Consider the following 21,738-nt stretch of genomic DNA (forward strand, 5'->3'; position numbering starts at 1 on the left):
ATTCACCTCCACATCCCTTTTCAGCTTCTCCAAGAACATCTTCTTGCTGTTTTCGTCGACGTACACCTTCTGTCCGTCGTTGATGAAGTCATTGTCTTTGTATGTCGGGAGATCTTTGGCCTAAAAGTAACGGAAGGCTGTCAAATTTAAATTCCTTCCACAATGGACAGCTGTACTGCTTCTCTGAAATCTATATTCTATGTTCTCTTTAATAAGTATAATACACAAGCTGTTTAACACTTGTAAAGTGTACATGTCTTGCTGTACCTTGCATGACCATAGAGGGTGCTGTGGAGCTACTTAACTGCAGTTCGTCTTGACCCTTGTTCAGTGATGTCACTGGACAACGTGGGATTATGCTTTACGGGCATGTAGAACTCTGCAAAGTGTTCAGTTTGCACTTACTCTGGTGATGGGAGCATACAGACTAACCCCGGGACCTTCATCTGACGGCCACACACGCACAGACAGGATGTTTTACAAGACCACAACAAATTCGAAACCTAACACAGGAAAACCATGTTTACTGCTCTCAGTATAAGACATCTTTCCTCTTTAATCTGTCATAAATAAGACTTTGCTATGATTTCTAATACAAGCTACAATGACTCATCCAGCACCTGGTGTTGGTCAGCGATTTCCGGGACGTACTGATGACGTACTGATGACACTAATCTATCCATTTACACACACATTCATCCCGCTTTCTGGTCATGTCAGGATTGCTGTCACCTGTGGGAAATGGTGCGGGGCTTAAGGAGACTTTGCTATTCCTGTGTGACAAACATCCCCGATCACTACCAACAACTAAGTTTTTTTTTCCCCCACACCTTATGCGAGCTGAAGATTTTTTTATGGTTTCACCATCACCACACATCTGTGGTTACACTGAGTGATTATTAATTTAAATGCTTCTGAAGTGAATGAGCAGTTCTTACAGCTGGACACATCCAGAAGGTGAACTCTGCACTGCCACAGCTTATACAAGATAGCATAAATGTGATTAATTCAGAGACATACAGACCAAATGGAAAAATGTAAATGCTTGCGAAATATCAGTTAAATCTAACATAATAATCCTTTTTTCACTAAAAAACTGACTGTGGGTTATTTAAATTATGCATAATCACATTAAGAACAATTAAAAATGTGTGGGATGAACAAAATGGGATTCCGGGGTATGTATCACAAAGTCGAATTTTTGGGTTAGTAAGATTTAAGGGTTTAAGGTAGTCTGGGGTAAATCTAAGTGAACGAAGATAAAGTCCATTTACACTGGGGTAGCGAGGACACAGGAGGGGCATTTCTTAGATGGCTACCTGTGAAAGTGTTCCGATGACAGATACCAATGCGGAAAGTTCTGCAATCACATACCAAGCTACAGTTTCTAATCCAAAGATGGCAAGTCTGAGGAAATCCTCACCTTCGTGACACTGAAAAATCGAGATACCAACGCTGCAATCTAAACCCTTCTGCAATGTCTGGTACCACTTTGTAAGTTTAGACAGTGTTTAGAATTTTTTTTTCCTACTTGAATATCAGTCGCATCAGACCTCGAAATGGAGACTCATTTATGCAGAATGGCGAATACTACCCTTCTGAAGCTTGCACGAGTGCATGACTTAAACAGGTGAAAAAATATGAACATATAAACAAAAATTACAATTCAGGGCAATCGGCCAAACGTTTCCTAAATATCTTATGAGGGAAAAGAGAAGCTCCCCCAGGGTGTAACTGTGCCATTGCAAAGGGACCAAGGAACTAGTGCAATAATTAGGAAAGTGCTGAGCCAAACAGGCTGGTGCAGAATGTAGGTCACCAAGGAGACCAAGCACATGTGGGGGGGGGGGGGGTAACCATCATAAGCCCAGAATACAAGCTCTGGGGAAAAAAATAAGACACCACTATATATATATTTTTTTAAATCTGCATTTTAAATCCTGGTTTAATCGTGGTTCTGCTGGCAGAAGGCAGCAGGTTGCTTCCAGGTTCAAAATTTCTAAGACAGCAGTACATAAGAACAAGGTGAAGCAGGAGACACTGGGAACGACCAGAAACCAGCCAGGAAAAAGGGCAGGAGCGACTTTGTAATGCCGGAGATGACTGTTAACTTATCTGACAGTTTCTCGTGAATCATAGGATGACATCAAGTGACCTTCAAAAGGAATGGGAAACATTAAGTGCAGGTGTGAAGTGCACTGCTAGGACAGGATCGTATCAGCCTTCTAGAAGCAGGACTGAAGTCCCGTAAAGCAAGGAAGAAGCCCTTCATTAATGAGAAACAGAAGAACCAGGCTGCAGTTTGGAAAAAAAGTATACACAGACACATACCCATAAATTGAGAAATGAGTGAAACAAAAAAAACCTGTATATTAGATATAAAATGGACCCTCTGTCCCCACGTCTAAGCATCAGTAAGCAGTGCAGTTTTCCACACCGCGTACACTTGTGTTAAGTTCCGTTCTTTTCTTTTTTTTCCAGTTCCTTAAGGTCATTCTTTCATATCGCAGCGATTTCACACAGCGCACCTGGCATTTCTTCAACCCGCTGAACTTCAGAAAAGCCTGCATCAATATTGCCAGCCCACTCGCATAACAGAAAGTCAGAGAGCAGCCAGAAGGGTCTAAGATTTTATTAAACATCCAGTCATATTAAAAAGGTCAGGGCCACCTGGAACGTCAAGAACGGGGAGTGAAAATGGCACAGAACCCCACACGCTAAGGAGTATTTTAAGATTCCAGTGAGCCTGTCTGCAAGCCTTTGGACCAGGAGGAGGAACCCATACAACATGAGGGAACCTGAGGGAACCTGCGAGCTCCACACACACAGCAGGGGTGGCATTCAGACTTCAGACAATGGAGAAGTGAGACAAGGATGGTACTGTCAGAGTCACTGTGCCAACAAGTGGAGGAGATAAAGCCTCATTTCAGTGACAATCTGATTCAAATATACAGACGCTCCTCTACTTACGACTGAGTTACGTGCCGAACGGCCGTTCTTAACTTGAAAGTCGTTATTCAAATATAATTTTAAGGGTATACGCAAGAACTAGGATGCTGGGAGTCCGCACGCTACACTGCTGCACGGCGGGAGTAGCGGCCAGTCGTACTAGGCGGAACTGGCGCGCAGAAAAAAAAATTGATTTTGCGGACAGGAAACGGGAGCCCAAGGAACACAATTTTTACAATCCTCTTCGTTCACATGTCTGAAAGTTCGTAAGTTGGAAGTTCATAAGTAGAGGAACGTTTGTACTTTCTTTTTCTTAACCATACACATCCACACACTACACAGCTGATTAACTTGGTGCCTAAAGACTGTGCTGATCTGAATGCAGCCCAGAAGCTAACAGTTCTTGGGTGACACCGAAGCGTAGTTGTATAGCTATGCTAGTAGAATATCTAACAGAGGAGAGGAACTACTTGTCACAGTCAAATGAAAATGCAAGAATGAGCAACTCAAGTGACACCGAGACTGTGGCTGGGGGACTATTGTGACAACACAACATACACAGAAAACCACAAGACTACCCGAATATGTCAGAGGTTACTAAGTATATTTACCTTCTCCTTGTCACTTGCTTCTCTGGCAACTGTGGAACCCTGAAAAACAAACCAGAAATATCACATTTACGCTACATTTACATTTAAATTTACATATAATTTACATTTATTTAGCAGATGCTTTTATCCACAGCAACATACTGCTTTTGCATAAACAGTCTCAGACGCTCCCTGACGCAACTGAGGGTTAAGGGAGTTGCCCAAGGGCCCAACAGTGACATCACTCTGGCAGCCCTGGGATCTGAACCAGTAACCTTCTTATCACAGACATAGTGTCCTAACCCGAAGAGCCCCACACCTCCCCAGTCACCCCACAATAAAAAAAAAAACAAATCACAACAGATAATGACTGTAAAGGTTTCCAAGCGAAACAACATAATAATCTGGCAACAGATTACTGACTCTTACCTTCAAGTCATATTTTTTGTAGACTCCCAGTCGGCTGCTGAACACGTTGCGTGTGACGATCATGTAGGTCTCATCCCCATCCACCGTGAGGCGGTACATGCCAAGGAACTGGGGTAGCAACGTGTTGCCGTGGCACTCTACAATGAACTGTGGGATGGTATGGAGCTCATTAGATAGGCTGCTGTTCATGGACGTGACCCAAGTACCACCTTCACCGCCTGCCCTGCTGGAAAGTGGACGTCTCCTGAACCTGTTGAAGCGTTATCATACAATGGGGTTGGAAACGTATTCCTTCCTGCATTCATGCTAGTAGGATTTTGATTCTCTCAGTACATGAGTCAGATATTTACATCTGCTAGATGCTTTGATCCTAAGTGACATAAGCAGAAGAGCAGGATCAGCCAGTCCCTGAAGCAATTGGGGTTAAAGGTCTTGCTAAAGGACCAAAGTGACATCACTCTACCAACCATGGGATTCGAACTGGTGACCTTCTGATCACGGGCACGAGTCATAACCCATATAGCCACTCAGGTATGACACATCAACACTTCTAAGAAATGAGGCCTTCTTAAACCCACAACTGTGACGGCAACATTAAAAACACGCTTCCTCTATCAACGTGACCCTCAGGCATCGCCTGAAAGCATCGTTGATGCCTCGTTTCACAGTCATCTTCAGAAGACCTTCCCATGCAGGACTCCACTGGAACCAAACTAACTTTGAGGGTAAGAGTGGGACACTGCTGTCCGTGCCCAGGACTTCCTGCATATGGGGAATACGCCACCTGGTGGTACTTCTTGAGGATGTTGTGCATCTCGGCCACGTCCTCGCTGGTGATGGCCTTGATGACGTACCGCTTGTCGTACGTGGTGTGGAAGCGAGCGCCGCTCCGGCCCTGGGCGTCGCTGGGAATGGGCGCGCTCCGTGTCAGGGCGTTCTGTGGGAGGTACATTAGAAATGCGCTGTTGGGTCTGTCTCCACCAAGTCCTTCTCCAAAGGTTCTCCCCCGGTACCAGCTTGGGTTCAAAGACAACCAAGATTTAGACCTCGAAGACAATCCCACCAATCAAAGGTGATGCATGTCAAAAGCTCAGTCACCAATTCGGTAGCAACACACTGGCGACTGAACGTCATGTATCCTATATACCTGAAAATGTAAATAATCGATGTCCAATGCAGTGTGAAATTCAAGGGAGAGGCAGCATGGGATTGGTAGTATTTCAATATACACGAAAGGAAAACAATACTGAACCTTGATTTCAGTACAAACCTTACAGTTGTGCACTGAATTACAGGAATTATTTATTAAATATTCTAAGAGGGAGTGAACACAGCAGTAGAATCTTATTATTATATTTGCATTTTCACTCATTTGTGTTAATTTAAAGCGGTTTTGTGGCAGAAGATTGCCACAATGCAAGATTAAAATTATTTTTTTTTTTTTTAAAGAAGTCATCTAATATACAGTAACTGCTTTCAGTGTTCCTGAGGGCGGGGCACCGTGGGCATTGTGTCGGAGCCCCCAGGCTGGTCAGAGCCTGTATCAGTGGGGGTCGACAAAGGTAGATGAGCACACCTCGCCCTCACAGAGCGCTAAGCACAACCGCCTTTACCTTGGCAACCAAGCTGGGAGTTTCTAGTTTCTGTTTTTATTATTATTTTGGTAACCAGGCAGCATCAGTGAAAGAAGCTGCCAGGACCTGAGACGTGGGGTGGGGGGGGGGGGGCAGCTTCCTGTTGCTATGTTAAGGAGACCCAAAAGCTCGCCGGCAGACTGAAGCAGGTGACTGAACAGGGGCCGCCTGGCCAAGCTCTCTCTCACTGGTGTCAGCATCCGCTGCACGCTGCTTATGCGCCTGATGCAAAACGCAATTATAAAAAGGCCTCGGCTGCAGCCCCCCAGATGTCCAGACGGCCACTTCCAGCGACTGGGTTTATTAGATGGCACTCAGGGCTCTGGCAGACTGTAGGCGTTACACCCCCTCCGAGGCGAGGAAAGGACAACAGCCCCTGGCATGCAGCCATGTAAACATCTCTAAGTGGCTCCTCTCTGACAGCGCAGCTGAATCTGTTCAAAACATGCAGCCCTACGTCCAGGATGCATTTCATGTAAATGTGCCAAACATGCCAATTTTAATATGCATTTCTTTGTAACATCTCTGGGTTTAAGGAGTCCAAAGCATTTTCTGCTGAATGTCTTCAACGATGCTTTACTGACAAATACAGTAGCAGATATCGGAAAGTCCTATTGGGAAAAAAAAGTTAAAATAAAGCTGCCGGCCATCACTGATGCTCCATGTTGGCACTGCCTCTTGTGGCCCCTCCTACGGGCAGAAAGTCTGCCTTAATGCACTGGATGTGACTGACAGATGAACCTCAGTGCCACATCGGTGGGGGGATTTGCTCCAAGTTTCACCAGTACAAGAAATTCTAATTTGAGATTATTTCCCTACTTGCCTTTTATAAATGTATCTTGGTCGTCCTCCTGCTGCAGCCGGTTCCCCTTTAACCCTTTTTACAGGGGAAGTCGGTTTATCAGGCTTCTTGCTAATTTGAATTTCAAACAACACTCTGGTGGGTGGGGGCGTGTGCATCCCCAAGCAGGCCGAGGTCAGCTGCCACTCCCCCCCGCCTTCTGTCCCGGTACTGGCCACAGACCCCGACGCCCCCCTCTCGCAAGCAGCTAAGGCCTCCTCAAAACCTGCTTCATATTTCATGTTCCTGCTGACACAAGCGGCTGACCTTCCTCAGTCAATGACCTTTACGCACTTTTATTACGTATACTGTGTATCCATTCCCATCTGTCTGCTCCCAAGTGTCCGACAACGACTTATTCCCGATCATCATTTGCGTTCACATCAGCGGTAAGATGCTGTGTTGTGCACGTAACCTACTTTTCTGATATGATGTATGTCTGTGGAGAACATCCGTCTCAGGGTAGGTCATTGTATGCACATTCAGAAGAACTGCTCAAATAAATTTTCATCAACCAGATTGTGTGACAATGACAGTCCATTCAATTCAATTTAATTTCCACTAAGGCATCAGAATAAGGTCCCAGTGTCTGCCCAGAGGAAGCCTTAAAGGGTACTTTCTGTATCTGTATCTGTGTCACAACATGTTCAGCACTGATAGCACACATCAGGGAGGGGCATGCCTCAGCAGTCTGCACCACCATGTCACACCTCCAGGGTTGTGGGTTTGATTCTCATCCCCGGCTATACTTACAGTTTGCAAGTTCACCCTGTGTTTGTGGGGGAGATCTTCTGGATACTACAGGTTTACTCCCAGTAAAAAAAACAAAAACAAACCATGTGGTTCAGGCGAACTGATGTCTCTGAAGTGCAGACGTGAACTGTGAACATGTTCTCTCTGCAATAGACTAGTGTCCAAAAACGTGTCCCTCCCCCTTTGTGTAAGTGAAAAAAGGAAGCATTCAGTTACTAAAAGAACAGACATGATGTACTAGCACGATTAAAATTCAATTTAATGTGAGCAAGGGGCTGAACAAATTCCTTCATGGTTAATCTAACGCCGGCAGACACCTGTTTTGGCTCCGTGGCCGGCGGGCGAGGCCCAGTGCCCGGGTGAGGCCCAGTGCCCGGGCGAGGCCCAGTGCCGGGCGCAGTGCCTTCATCTGAGCCCAAGGCAACAGGCCCCGGCTTCAAAGCCGCGGCGACAGCGTAATTATCCTACAGGACGCGGCCGCAGGCGCACGAGCCGAACGGTCGGAAGGCTAATCCAGCTCTTTGCAGACAGTGGAGCAGTTTTGCGGGAAGGGAAAGGTGTTGCTTTTGGTGCGACTCGGCTAATACGGCCTTTCTCAAGGTGTCTAAACATAAGCGTCTAAACTAAGCCTCCTCTGCTAGCCTGATGCCTCTCTATATCCCCGGAATGTTCTTCATGTTGCACTTCTCATTACTGAATAGTCCTATTAGGTTCTTGCCTTGTTAGAAGTTGCTGAGCAGCTCTTTCTCCAATACTGCTTGCACTTCTACCTGGGCATTCACCGGGAGCTCAGTCTATCCGCACTCTTGCCTAATCAACCCCTTTACAGCACGTATGTTTCTAATGTGCATCACTCTGGAGAAAAAGTGTGTTAAATAAACGTAAATGTAAATGTTAAGCATCTAAGCTAATTTTCGCCAATTATGGCATTGGGGGTCGTCGCTTCCAGTGGCTCGTTGCCGGAACCGAGGTGCAGGAAAGGTTAGATAAAAACACGAGCGAACGCCCTGTCCAATCTTCCATCAACATCCATTAGGAAGTAACAGGTTTACACTATTGTTTTATACACTCAGGTCCCTTTAAAGAATTCAGCTATTTTCCATTCCACTCATCAGCTATTCTGCTTAACTTCAGAGAGAAACATTATTTAAAAAGCACAAACGTTTCTCTTCATTAAATAATACATCACTTGTGTGACAGAAATAGAAGACTGTAGCTACCCTGACGTATGAAACAGCTGACAGGTATTAAATAACTTTTAGTAAAAGCTGTGAGACTTCACAAAGTAGCTAAATTTAACATTATGCTGGGAACTGCAGAAACGCAGGGGCGCTCCACAATACTGATGCTGGAGCCAAGATAAAAGACTTAGTTAATATCAGCTGATTTTGTCACACTAGGGAAATTGTTTTTATGGTAAGAGTGTCCTTTAATACTCAGAAGGGTGTCTTTGCCATTTCAAACTTTTAAAAACTTCTCATACTTTAAAATGATGTTGAATCCAGTTACCCTATTCTATTATTTCATAAAATAAAGCAGAAATCTTTTTTTTTTTTTACAAGTATTTTCATATCACAGAATTTACAGGAAATACTGAATCTTTCATAATCGTTTTTCTGCATTATATGTGACTACTGTGTACTGTGACAGGATTCAGATCAGAAATGTCTCCTAAGAGGGATGTGGCCCAATTATTGGACCCAGAGTGCAGCTCCCACAAGGGACACCATGAGTGTCCTAGGAGGTAAACAGCCCAACAACAGGACTTGTGCTCAGCTGTCCTTCCACACTCACCTGAAAATCTTGGTCGTCAATCAGGAACTTTTCTCTAAGATTACGGAAGACGAGGGGACAGTATTCCTTAAATTTGAAGTGACTAGGCATGTTTTCCCTACAGCAAAGGGGGGAAAAGAAAAAAGTTCCTTTAAATCCAAAAAGAAGTCAGTTGCAGTCATCAGCTGGCAAGCGAACATGGATGGTACAAGGTTACCGGCTACAATCAGCTGGGGGCGGGAGTGCACACAATCAGCTGGGGGCGGGAGTGCACACAATCAGCTGGGGGCGGGAGTGCACACAATCAGCTGGGGGCGGGAGTGCACACAATCAGCAGGGGGCGGGGGTGCACACAATCAGCAGGGGGAAGGAGTGCACACAATCAGCAGGGGGCCGGAGTGCACACAATCAGCAGGGGGCGGGAGTGCACACAATCAGCTGGGGGCGGGAGTGCACACAATCAGCAGGGGGCGGGGGTGCACACAATCAGCAGGGGGAAGGAGTGCACACAATCAGCAGGGGGCCGGAGTGCACACAATCAGCTGGGGGCGGGAGTGCACACAATCAGCTGGGGGCGGGAGTGCACACAATCAGCAGGGGGCGGGGGTGCACACAATCAGCTGGGGGCGGGAGTGCACACAATCAGCAGGGGGCGGGGGTGCACACAATCAGCTGGGGGCGGGAGTGCGCACAATCAGCTGGGGGAAGGAGTGCACACAATCAGCTGGGGGCGGGAGTGCACACAATCAGCTGGGGGCGGGAGTGCACACAATCAGCAGGGGGCGGGGGTGCACACAATCAGCTGGGGGAAGGAGTGCACAGAATCAGCTGGGGGAAGGAGTGCACACAATCAGCTGGGGGCGGGAGTGCACACAATCAGCTGGGGGCGGGAGTGCACACAATCAGCAGGGGGCGGGAGTGCACACAATCAGCTGGGGGCGGGAGTGCACACAATCAGCTGGGGGCGGGAGTGCACACAATCAGCTGGGGGCGGGAGTGCACACAATCAGCAGGGGGCGGGAGTGCACACAATCAGCTGGGGGCGGGAGTGCACACAATCAGCTGGGGGCGGGAGTGCACACAATCAGCTGGGGGCGGGAGTGCACACTCACTTGTTGAAGAGGTGGTTGTCCACCCTGATCTTGGCGTAGGCTTTGAAGTCATCTGGCATGAGCATGATGGGGATCTGGATGTGACTCAGCTCGATGATCTGCAGAGCAGGGGGGACGTGTTCATACTTCTGAGGTCAGTCCCAGCACAATGCACACATGTTCTACAACTATTCACAATAGATCATAACCATTTGGAATTCTAACAGAAAATAAGGAGGAAGAATTTTTAAATAATATCATAGATATTTTGGGAAAACACTCCATTCATAAATCCAAATATCTGAAAACAAGTCCTGTAATTTGCATCTCTCATAAGATGATGCATTATTTTACATCTTTAAAATGCATGAAGGAACCTTGCGCTCAAAATCTTTTAAAATATCATTTTGGAATGCATGTCCCACGGCTGAACAGTTTATTTTAAAATTAGTTTATTTTTAAAAGTTTGTTTGAACCTGTTCGCGGCGATGTGCAGGTTAGGCCTCTGGCTTTACGGGAGCTGCACGACAAGCCTGAACTTGAAGACCAGGCTTCTTTACAAAAGCACTCCAGATGTACACGAATCATCATCGTAAAGACCTTTTTAGCATCTAAATCATGCTGAAATATACTGTGGTTTGACTCATGTGTGGTTAAGCTTCCCCCCAACCCCCAAACAAACAGATCTCCAACCAAGAAAGGCTCATCTCCGACATGCAATTTTAACCACTCTGAACAATTTTTGCAGCCAAGTCTGCTTAGCCGACTTTAAAAATATCTCCCGTACACACACTTCTGAATCTTTACTATCGGCAAACATTCTGGGATTCAGACCCAACATTCATACCTCTCTGCTTCAGGAAGGCAGACAGGCGGTTACCTGAGCAACAGGCAATAAGGACTCCCAATGACAGACATCACCACTGATTTCTGAACACTCTGGCACGCGGGATTTTTAGGCTTTTCCGCAGGAAGAGGATAAGTCAGGCCACACAGCCCTGTAATCGAGCTGCCCATGCAAGCCCAGCAAAAATGGAGACAGGACACAAGTCAGGAGAACGGAATGCACATACGTTAGCGCCACATGCAAACCCTGTCTGCTCATAGAGGCATATAGGAGTCCCCTAACCCTCAGGGTCTATGCAAACCAAAAAACAAACAAAAAATATGGGAATATGGCATGAAAACTTACAGACTTGTGTAGATGCATAAAAAGAAAAAATATGTGCAATAAACTGAAGCCGCAGGCATTTGACGATCCATGACGCTTTACTGCAACATAGCCTGAGTGTTTTGTGCAGGTTGGCATCTTTCTACGAATAAGAGAAATGATCTGTCGATTTTCAGAAATTCAGCAGAACCCCAGCATTGTTCTCAAACCATACAAATGTAGACCTGCGCATAGACATAGGGTTGATTTGCATTATTTGATTGTCTCAAGGCCTTTTCCTATAAGGTGAATTACATAGCTAAAATACAGACAAATGCATTAAAACCAGACTTTTGACTGGTACTGTACACGCAGAGGCACTTCGGCGAAGTGTCTCTGTATCGTTATGCTCAGTGGGGGCAATCTCTCAATCTACGCCCCTTTAAAGACAGTGAAACACAAAGAGATGGTATGATCGTCTTTCTGCTCCCACCATCTGGCCAGAGAGAGGCCACAGCAGTAGCTAAATCTCCCTGTGTAGCAGCCACTCAGAGAGGATACAATATCGCTGCCTCTCAGACAGGGGACACGCACACAGAGGGGGGGGAACAGGGTGTCCCAGTGCTCCGAGGCACTGGGCAGATGCGGGACACGTCGGCAGGCAGGGAGCTTCAAGGTCTCGCTTTCTGAATGCGTTTACGCGGCGTGTCCAGTCCTGGCCCCAACCCCATCCGGCTGCGGCCATCTGTCCCTGACGGCAGCCGTGATCCGCGAGTTCGGGAGCAAACGGGGGGAAAAAATATCAAGAGGAGCTTTTCCTCCAGCTATCCAGGGAAAGTCGAATTAAATACCCAGGTGAAAGTGCATTACCTTCACGAGGTGAAAATACCAGGCTGCTCGCAGGCCGAGGAGAAGAAGGAGAACGGGAGGCACCAGTCTAGGCTCCGAAACGACAGCTGTTAGCTTAGCGCACGGGTCAAAGCAGGCCAACGTCGCAATGGCCCACCGTAACCAATGCAAGGACTTACACTTCAAATGCAATCTAATGAAAAAAAAGCATGTCTAAAACCAAACCATTTCTAGATGTTGGTTTTGCACGCAATTGATACACATTTCTTATTTTCCATTTTATCCATCCTTTCATCCTCAATTAACCCATTCAGGGCTGAGCTTGTTGTATATCCCAGGAATCAGTGGGCACAAGGCAGGGGGCACTCTGGATGGCAGGGGTGCAGTAGGGGCACCGATACCCTGGCAGATACAGCGGGCCCAGCACATTACAGGGGACATTGTGTGTGTGTGTGTGTGTGTGTGTGTGTGAGGAATGTTTGCATGAATTGGCCAAAATTCGAGTTCAGGGATTTTTTAAACTAGTACCAGTGAAGAAAAAGATATCTAATTGCTTTTTGTTTGTTTCCTTTTATAGGGTTGGCATGGTGCCGTAGTGGTTAGCACTGTTTCTTCACACCGTGGGGACCTGGGTTTGAGTCCATGCGTGGAGTTTGCATTCAACATGCGTCAGCATGGGGTTTCCCCCACAGTCCAGAAACATACTGAGGTTAATTGGAGTTGATAAATTGCCCATAGGTGTGTGTGTGCCCTGTGATAGGTAGGTGCCCCATCCTGGGCCCCCCAGGTTAGGCTCCAGACCCCCCACAAGATAAGTGAGTACAATGGATGGGTATTTTTTTTTTTTGTATCACATTTCAGTGCTCATTTTTATTTCTTTTCGGAATTCAAGAACCATGGACTCAGGTATGTATTTAAAAACTTTCTTTTGGTTCAAGTTAGTCAAGTGTTAGTAAAATAAACTCTCAATTAAACATAAGAAGCAAATAAAAATCAGTGTAAGTCATGTATTTGCCTGTTTATGGTACAGCAGTGTTTCCCAACCCAGTCCTCAGGGATCCCAGAAAGTCCATGTTTTTGTTTTCTCTCGGCTCCCAACACACCCATGCCAGGTATTCGGAGTTCTTGATTGGTTGGAAGCTGGGAAGGAGAAATAATGTGGACTGTCTGGGGTCCCTGAGGACTGGGTTGGGAAACACTGTGGTACAGGTTCCGGTGTTACGTTGTGAGGACCACGACACATCTGGGGTGTTTCACAATACCAAGAACACAAAGATCATACTTGTGGTCTTGCTAACCTGCCTCCCAAGAACAAACTTGAGCAATGAATCACGAGATTGGCCTCATTTGGCGAGGATGCAACAGATGCATACTTGATATTTGGGGACAGGCAAGAACAATATCTGGGGATTTTTCCCATCCTCTGTACTTCTGTTCTTGAGTACTGGAACTGGTCTTCGCCCACAGTAGATGACACAAAGTGAGTACAGGAGAACACAAGTACGGTCGAGTACACATTTTGAGAAACACCCTTGGTCTTCTGCTAGCACTCACCTCGTCACTGTGGGTGTTTCTCAATGCCAAGAATGCAAAGATCGCACTTGTGGTCTTTGCAAGAGTAGTCTTGTTAACTTGCCTCCCAAGAAAGAACTTGGGACACAGTGAATCATGGGACTGGTCTCATTTGGCGAGGATGAAACCGATGTATCCTCAATATTTGGGGAGGGGCAAGAACGACACCCGCGGATTTTTAGTGTCCCCCGTACTTCTATTCCTGACTATTGGAACTGATCTTTAGCAATGGAAGATGATGTAAAACGGGTAACACAAGAACACAAGTACCGTCAAGTATGCATTGTATTTTTCCCCGAGCCCCGGCTCTGGATCATTAAAGGCTGATTAGCATCTACAGAAGTGTAGCTGTGAGTTAATCCAACCTGGGCTGCAGTCAAATATATTGGTACAAAAATAGTTTAATGTGTCCATGGTTTGCTTTATGTAGATTATGTTCATCTGTGCTCCATATAATGCCTCAACTTACCCACTTACAATGCCTCAACTTGTTAGTAAATGAGACGTACTATCTGTGCTCATCTTCCCCGTGAATGTGCACTGTGATGGCATCACAGGATGTGTCACGGGCCAAATGCAAGCGGTCTGCTGATTTGGCCAGATCTTCCTGAAAATCATTATCCTGCGGTAAATTCGAAAAATTGCAAGAGCGTGCAAATATTGCGGATTGGGCTAGATTTTGCGGTAATTTTCTGCGATTGTAAAACCCCAAACCCTGGAGGGACAGCATAGTGCTCCCCAGCCCTGTGCTACCTCCAGGCCCCCCATGACCCAAACCAGCGAGAAGATGGACTGATATTACAGAAATAAATAACCCCAGATATCAAATCACAGATCCACTTATATACCATAAGGGTTCATTAATTAATAACCTGAAATTCATCCTTCTTCCTACTGCTCATCCTGGACAGGACCCTGGAACAATCCAAGGTAGAGCACAAAATTTCAGACACCTGATTTTTCACCGAATGGCTTTGCTGACACTTTTGGTTCAAATACAGCCCACAGGCAACACACTGTTACATATAAAAATACCCTGATACAAGAGTCTTCATAAAACGCACATAAAATCATCAAAACAATAAACAAATATTCTATAACTGCACTAGAGAAAACACACATCTGCAGTGAGGTTTTCTGTTAGAAATCAGCTTGAGGATAAGGTGCTTGCCATTAATATCAGGACAGATCTGAAACGGGACGGTAAGATGGGGGTGCAGACTCACAGCGCTAGGACACGTGGCCGGAGACGGAGCCATGATCCTGACATTAATCTGCTGATCCCCGGCAAGCGGGCTTGTGTGAGATGGTGGCACTATAAATAGCCTGCTGATTTCATACGGTCTACCAAGACCTTCCTCCTGCTCTTTCGGCCTTACAGAAGCTGCTTGAGGATGTTCCTCCAACCCAGACTCATTTTATTTCAAAGCCTAAATAATTTTTCAATGACGGCCACAGTGGGGTGATGAATGGGAGTCGTAAGGGGTTCATGCAAGGCCCCGGCTAACCCCGCGGTTCATGCAAGGCCCCGGCTAACCCCGCGGTTCATGCAAGGCCCCGGCTAACCCCGCGGTTCATGCAAGGCCCCGGCTAACCCCGCGGTTAATGCAAGGCCCGGGCTAACCCCGCGGTTCATGCAAGGCCCCGGCTAACCCCGCGGTTAATGCAAGGCCCGGGCTAACCCCGCGGTTAATGCAAGGCCCGGGCTAACCCCGCGGTTCATGCAAGGCCCCGAATAACCCCGCGGTTAATGCAAGGCCCGGGCTAACCCCGCGGTTAATGCAAGGCCCCGGCTAACCCCGCGGTTAATGCAAGGCCCCGGCTAACCCCGCGGTTAATGCAAGGCCCGGGCTAACCCCGCGGTTAATGCAAGGCCCGGGCTAACCCCGCGGTTCATGCAAGGACCGAGCTAAGTAAGTGCCAGACTTAAGAACTGAAACATAAACCCTGCTAATTACCCTACACACTCAGATAATTAGCCTCCGCTCACTTAATAAGCAAATGCATTTTAATCATGAAAAGAAATCAACCCTATACAGATGCTCCTCCATTTACGTGCCGAAGAACCCATCATACGTGGAAATGTCGTACGTTGAATATGAATATGATGAATAAATAACTACTGTCTCCAAGTAACTAAATAGCAGTAAATGAAAAGAAAAAAAGCAAGTTTATTTGGTTAAATGTTGAAACAAAACACCATGCGATAGGCATGTGGAGTTGGAATCGCTCCTTATGTTTCTGTAGACTCTTCCCACAGTCCAGAAGCACATGAGCTCTAAATTGTCCTGTGATGGATGGGACGTCGTTTAGCCTCCTGGGACATGCTCTAGGTGACCCAGTACTTCATAAATGGCTGGAAGATGGATTGATGTAATATTTCAAGAATGAGCTATGACTGGCCATGTTTAGGAAACTATATTTACATCCTAGTTTTAGATTGACATTAATGGCATACAGTATATTGCACAAATATGTCAAAATTATGTAAATTATGTCAACACTTACGTAAACTTTTTATTTTAAAAGTGTAAAATGATAATTCCATTCCAAAAGTAATTATTTAAAGGTGATCTATTAAGCTTTTCTGGTTTTTCTCTTTGCTTCAGTGTGTTATTTAGCTTTATGTGCATGTAAACAGTCTGCAAAGTTTTAAGGCCCCCTTTAAAAATCTAATTTTTTAAAGTAAAAGTCCCTATGTAAAAGGTTGCAGATCAAATACAATTGTTCAATCACCCCACCAAACATGTAAGAGCAATTACATCCAAAACAGCCAATTAACTGAATGTTAACTGACCGCTTAATTGACTCCTAATTGACCTGTTGGTGGCATGAGTGTAGGAAATAGCAACCCCACCCAACCAAACTAAAGAGCTGAGTGACCAGAGATTATGAACGTGTACTGATCACCCATTAATATTAACATAGCTTGTGCCTAAATCACAGGCTACCTCTGTGCTGAAAGAGGGACTTCAAATCCCTCAATCCCGCAAATCAATTATATTGATCATTTAAATTATTACCCTGCCTGAGTTTTCTTATTTACATGTGTAACAAACAGAGCGTGCCACAAGACCCACGGAGACAGTACTGTTCTAAGCCAGATTCAAAATGAAAGCTGTAAGACATCCACCTGACTGAGCCAAACTGCACATCACGACATTAATTAGCACTGAGCCATCAGATCTATCAAAGCCATGTTTACCCCAGCGTGACAGCTCATTTTACCCCATTTACCCCACACACTTTCAGAATTAAATTTAAGGTGAAAACAAATTGACCAAAACGTGTCCAAGCATGTGCCCAGCAACAGACTGGCATCCCATCCAGGTTGTCCCTCTGCCACGTGCCTGGTGCATCCTGGGATAGATTCCATGTCACAGTGATCCTGTAGTGGATAAGCAGTTGGATGGATGGATGGATGGATGGATAACAATGTTTATATTGTGGATATGTAACAGGAGGGGCAAATGGAGAAAGGACAGGAATTGGTGGGAAAGACCCCTGAGATATCAGGCTTACTGTCAGACTGACACTAATGAGACACAGCAAAGGGAGACTCTTACAGGGGGACTGACCCATGGTGGATGAATGAATCCCACCTGCCGAGGAGGTGGGTGTGTCGGGGCAGGTAGGTACAGGTCGTGGAAGATGTGGCTTTCAAGTGAAAGGCAGTGATGATGGCTTCATGAAGAAGAGAACAGACACGAAGACACTATAAGCATCACAAACAGCCGTGTGCGTTACATTTAGAGCTAAACTACCAGGGCCTTCTGTTTTATTTTTTGCCCGTGTATCTGTGCAACCTTTCTAAGAAAGACACCCATACACACACACACACACACACACACACACAAGCACAAAGGTGTGCAATTATATCTTCGTGGGGACTCATTTCTCATGGGGAAAACTCTAATCCCAACATGACAACCTTAACCCCTACCCAACCCTAACCTTAACCATAAGTAACCAAACTGAATATGAGACTTTTGGTGTTTTTAAGTTTTTTGATTGCATTCACAGATCTTTGTGAGGACCTGAATAAGGGATATTTGGTCCCCACAATATAATATAAACATAATCCACACACACACACACACACACACACACACACACAAAAAAAGCTGGAACCGCAGTCACAGTGGACGCCCAGGGGGATAATGACTCGTACATGGAAGTCCTTGCGTTTCTCGGAGAGCGTCACAGAGACAGGAAGCGTCTGTTAAACATCACAGGACACAAAGCTAACCCTCCCCCCCCCCCACCCCCTTTCTACAGCCCCAGCCCTGAGTGCAGGCTCAGCAAAAAAGAGGAAAGGAGGAGCAAGAAGCGAAAATCCAGGAGAACACCCACAGAGACATCCGATCATCTCCAGGAAGCACAGGACTCCAGCCATGCAACACCCCATGAAGGGGCCACGAAACGATCTTTAAAAGGAAACTCCGCAAATCGATGGGCGTTTGTCTACACTTATATTTAACGCTTTTATGCAAAGTAACATACTTCCACCCAACCACCCAAAAAGTCCTTGGAAGAATTAGGGATTAAAGACCTCACTGAAGGACCGCGACATCCCTGTAGGTTCTCCGGGATTTAAACCGGCGACCTTCCGATCACTGGCATGCTGCCTGACCCACAATGAGCCCACACCTTGTATCGCTAGATTCTGGGAACAACATGGGAGGTCTGCGTGCGGATAATCCACCACAGAAACGGACATCAAGACAGACGCCCTGCAAATAGCCTCAAGGACACGGGTCCTTGCCGAGCATCGTCTGGACATGTGGCAAAGTCTGCCCCCCATGACAGAACGGGAGCTCAGGCTGCTGTGCCCCATCTTACCCCCCCTCCATGGGGAGCCGGACACAGGCAGACATTGGACATAATAAGGTGTGCTACATACAACCAGAATTCTTAATTATAGTAAGGGCCACGTTCTGGAAACATCTTCATATTTCAATATTTATATTTTAAGTATATATTTCCCCCTCACTGAAAAAAATTAATAAAAACGTGCTGTGCAACTGATGTGATTCATGTTATTTTGACCTGCACCATGTAATTTAAAGAAAAATATACTTGGGGCTGGTATTGAGTTATTTTAAAATGGCCCATTTTGAGCTCACATGAAACAGAAGCCTGCTGCGTTTTGTCTGAGCGAGTCTTTATTGAAGGCTCATTCTTTTGATTTAGCCACGGCTGGCAAATGAATTCTCTTTAACTTAAGGACTGAAATGGAAAACAAAGGTTTCAAAATCATCTGGGACCGGCACACCATTCAGGATGATGCACGAGATCTGAATTACATGCCACCCATTAACTTTGACATTGGGGACACTGTCCCTAACACTGCTAACCGGGGGTGTGTGTTTGGGAAAGGCACGCAGAGCAGCAAACAGCCCAGCGAGGTGGTAAGCACAGCTCCAACGTCACTGGGAGTACACAAGTGCAGTACTCGATTGTAGCTCGCTAGAAACCAAACCCGCAGCTGGTCACAAACCCACAAGCCCAGAACCTGGGAAAAGCAAGAAACGGAAGCTTCAGGTCTGCTTTGTTATGCTTCAGGGCAGTGGGTGCCCATTCCTGCATCATTTACGTTGTGTGGATACACCAGCGTCTAAGTTGTCATGACGACAGCGTGCCTTATTATGACGCTGGGGGAAAAAAATCATTCCTCCACAGCTCATACTTAACGTGCCTCAAGTTGAAGGGTGCTCTCATTTCACTCTCAGCAGATGGCCAAGCAGCACGGTCCATTTAAATTCCTCACCGAGCGAAAATCGACCTCCTGGAATATGAGTCACTTTTCCCCTGTCGGTCTGACAGGTGGGGCTGCCCATAATGGGTGCCAGTCTTGACCAGCCGATGACCGATAACATCCACCTGGGAACCTGCCTCCACCTTGGTGCTGTTGAGTTCTGTCTGGCCTCTTTACTGGTAAACATTTCTCATGTTGACAGGAATTGAACTCCTGTCAGGCAGAAATCAGAAGCAACTTGGCCGTTTCTTGCCATGATGCAAATCTAATCGCTAAAATCATTACGACACCATTTGACTACAAATAATATTTCATCATCTTTGATGAGTAATTTAATACTAAAGTATAATAATAGATACTTGTCTTTATGCCTCCCTCAACTTGCTCTTTGCAGAGTAAGCTGTCTGCAAAGGGCAGCCACCCAGAGCAGCACCCAGGGAGCTAGGGGTTAAGGGCCTTGCTGAAGGACCCACAGACATGCTGAGGCTGGGTTTGAACCAGTGCCCTTGTGATTACAGGCACACAGGCTTAGCCCACTGAGCCACACACTGCCTGATGTATATGAAGCCAAAGTACGTGCAAACCATCATACATTCTGCTATCCACTGTATTACATATAGTAAATATACACGCCCACACATACACGTTTGTATTCCTATCTTTGTGGGGACCGTTTATTCATTTTTGTGGACCCAAACCCAAATTCCAACAATGACAACCTTAACTCCTAACCCAGCCCTAATCTTAACCGTAAGTACCCAAAGAAACAGGGTCACAGACCTTTGGCTATTTTAGTGATTGCAGTCACAGAATTTTATAAAATTGAGTCTTCCCTTGTGGGGATTGGAAAAAAGTCCCAAGACGGTCAGCAGGTATACCACCGAAGGTTCAGGCTAGTTAATCATCTGAAGCTAAGCAGGTTTAGGCCTGGCCGGTACGTGGATGGGAGACCAACTAGGAATTAGGGGTACAACAGTACACAAAAAAAAAATGGTTAGGTACAATGGGGGTAAAAGACACAAAACACCATCCATTTTCCAACCCGCTAATCGCTTATCAACCGCAGGGCACACTCACACTCACACACCATTCACTCACACTCACACACCATTCACTCACACTCACACACCATTCACTCACACTCACACACCATTCACTCACAGATGCAAACAAAACACAAAATGCTTATTTTTATCCTTCATTAAACTGGTTAACTGAACAAAGTATGACTGTCATTCTTAAATAAAAAGTCTCTGTCAATACTGCTGCAACCTACTAATAAGAAACTAAAATTTACTTAAAAGAAAATATTCTCTCAAGTAAAAAAAAATAAAAAAAAATCCATTAAGATGCACATTTAGAAAATTAACTGCACCTGATCTGTACTGTATTCACATCAGCAACTTTCAGCTTCATATTAGAACTGTGCAACAGTTGGAATATAGTCTCAAAAAACACAAAGCATAACAATACTAATTTAAAAAAATGAGTATGCTGTACTTGTATTCACATTAACAGCTTCTAGCTTCACATCAGGACGAACGCACGCATGTGTAGCAAGGCAGCTTCATCCACCCCTTTCCGAATGTTGCTCAGGGGGAAACAAACAAACACACACAAAGGTTCCGCATTTGCTGCATTCCTTCAGTACTTAAGCGTGCCGAACCGAAAGACCCGTACCGAAAATTTTCGTTACGAATATGTGTACCGTTACACTCCTACTAGCAATACTGGGTTGCTGCTGGAAGAGGCGCAGTGACTGGGATACTGTGCTGTGAAATGGTGCCGTCCTCCGGATGAGATGTAAAACCGAGGTCCTGACTCTCTGAGGTCATAAAAGACCCCAGGGCATCTTTCAAAAGATGTATATAAATGTACATAAATGTAACTTTCATTCATTCAAAATAAAAGGTTTTTATCATTTGGTCTCCACAATGTAATATACAGATGCCCCCATACACACACACTCGGCGGGGACTTTATTAGGTATGCCTGCTCCTACAAACAGAATATTATGTGGCTGCAACTGAACACATACACACAGAACGAAGAGGCTCACTTACTGTCCAGTTAAGCATAAGAACGGCTAAGATCCCTGATCTAAGTGGTTTTGATTGTGGCGTGATTGTTGGTTGCCACATGTGGTGGTTCACACATCTCAGAGTTTCAGGTTTTCAGAGTGATGGGAGTGATAATTGGTGCAATGACCAAAAAACATGCAGTCAGTGCCATTTCCGTGGCCTAAAACACCTTGTTCATGAGGGAAGTTAGAGGCAGAGCGGCCAGACTCATTAAAACGAAGGGGAAGCCCACAAGTGCAAAAATAACAGCTCCGTACAACAGTGGTGT

General features: G+C 45.7%; 1 protein-coding gene across 2 annotated transcripts in view; it reads right to left on the reverse strand.

Annotated features, from left to right (window-relative positions):
• The window catches only part of pip4k2aa (phosphatidylinositol-5-phosphate 4-kinase, type II, alpha a), a 35,446-nt gene that overhangs the window by 4,539 nt on the left and 9,169 nt on the right, over window positions 1-21,738 (reverse strand). For both annotated transcript variants that reach the window (XM_072712082.1, XM_023800259.2), the window contains 6 exons: window positions 10,082-10,179; window positions 8,991-9,087; window positions 4,753-4,905; window positions 3,969-4,115; window positions 3,561-3,599; window positions 7-120 (listed from right to left, as the gene is read on the reverse strand). In XM_072712082.1, coding sequence (XP_072568183.1) covers window positions 7-120; window positions 3,561-3,599; window positions 3,969-4,115; window positions 4,753-4,905; window positions 8,991-9,087; window positions 10,082-10,179 — 648 coding nt within the window. The remainder of the gene's footprint in view (window positions 1-6; window positions 121-3,560; window positions 3,600-3,968; window positions 4,116-4,752; window positions 4,906-8,990; window positions 9,088-10,081; window positions 10,180-21,738) is intronic.

This window comes from Paramormyrops kingsleyae, chromosome 1 (genome assembly GCF_048594095.1).
Source record: "Paramormyrops kingsleyae isolate MSU_618 chromosome 1, PKINGS_0.4, whole genome shotgun sequence".
Classification (NCBI taxonomy): domain Eukaryota; kingdom Metazoa; phylum Chordata; class Actinopteri; order Osteoglossiformes; family Mormyridae; genus Paramormyrops; species Paramormyrops kingsleyae.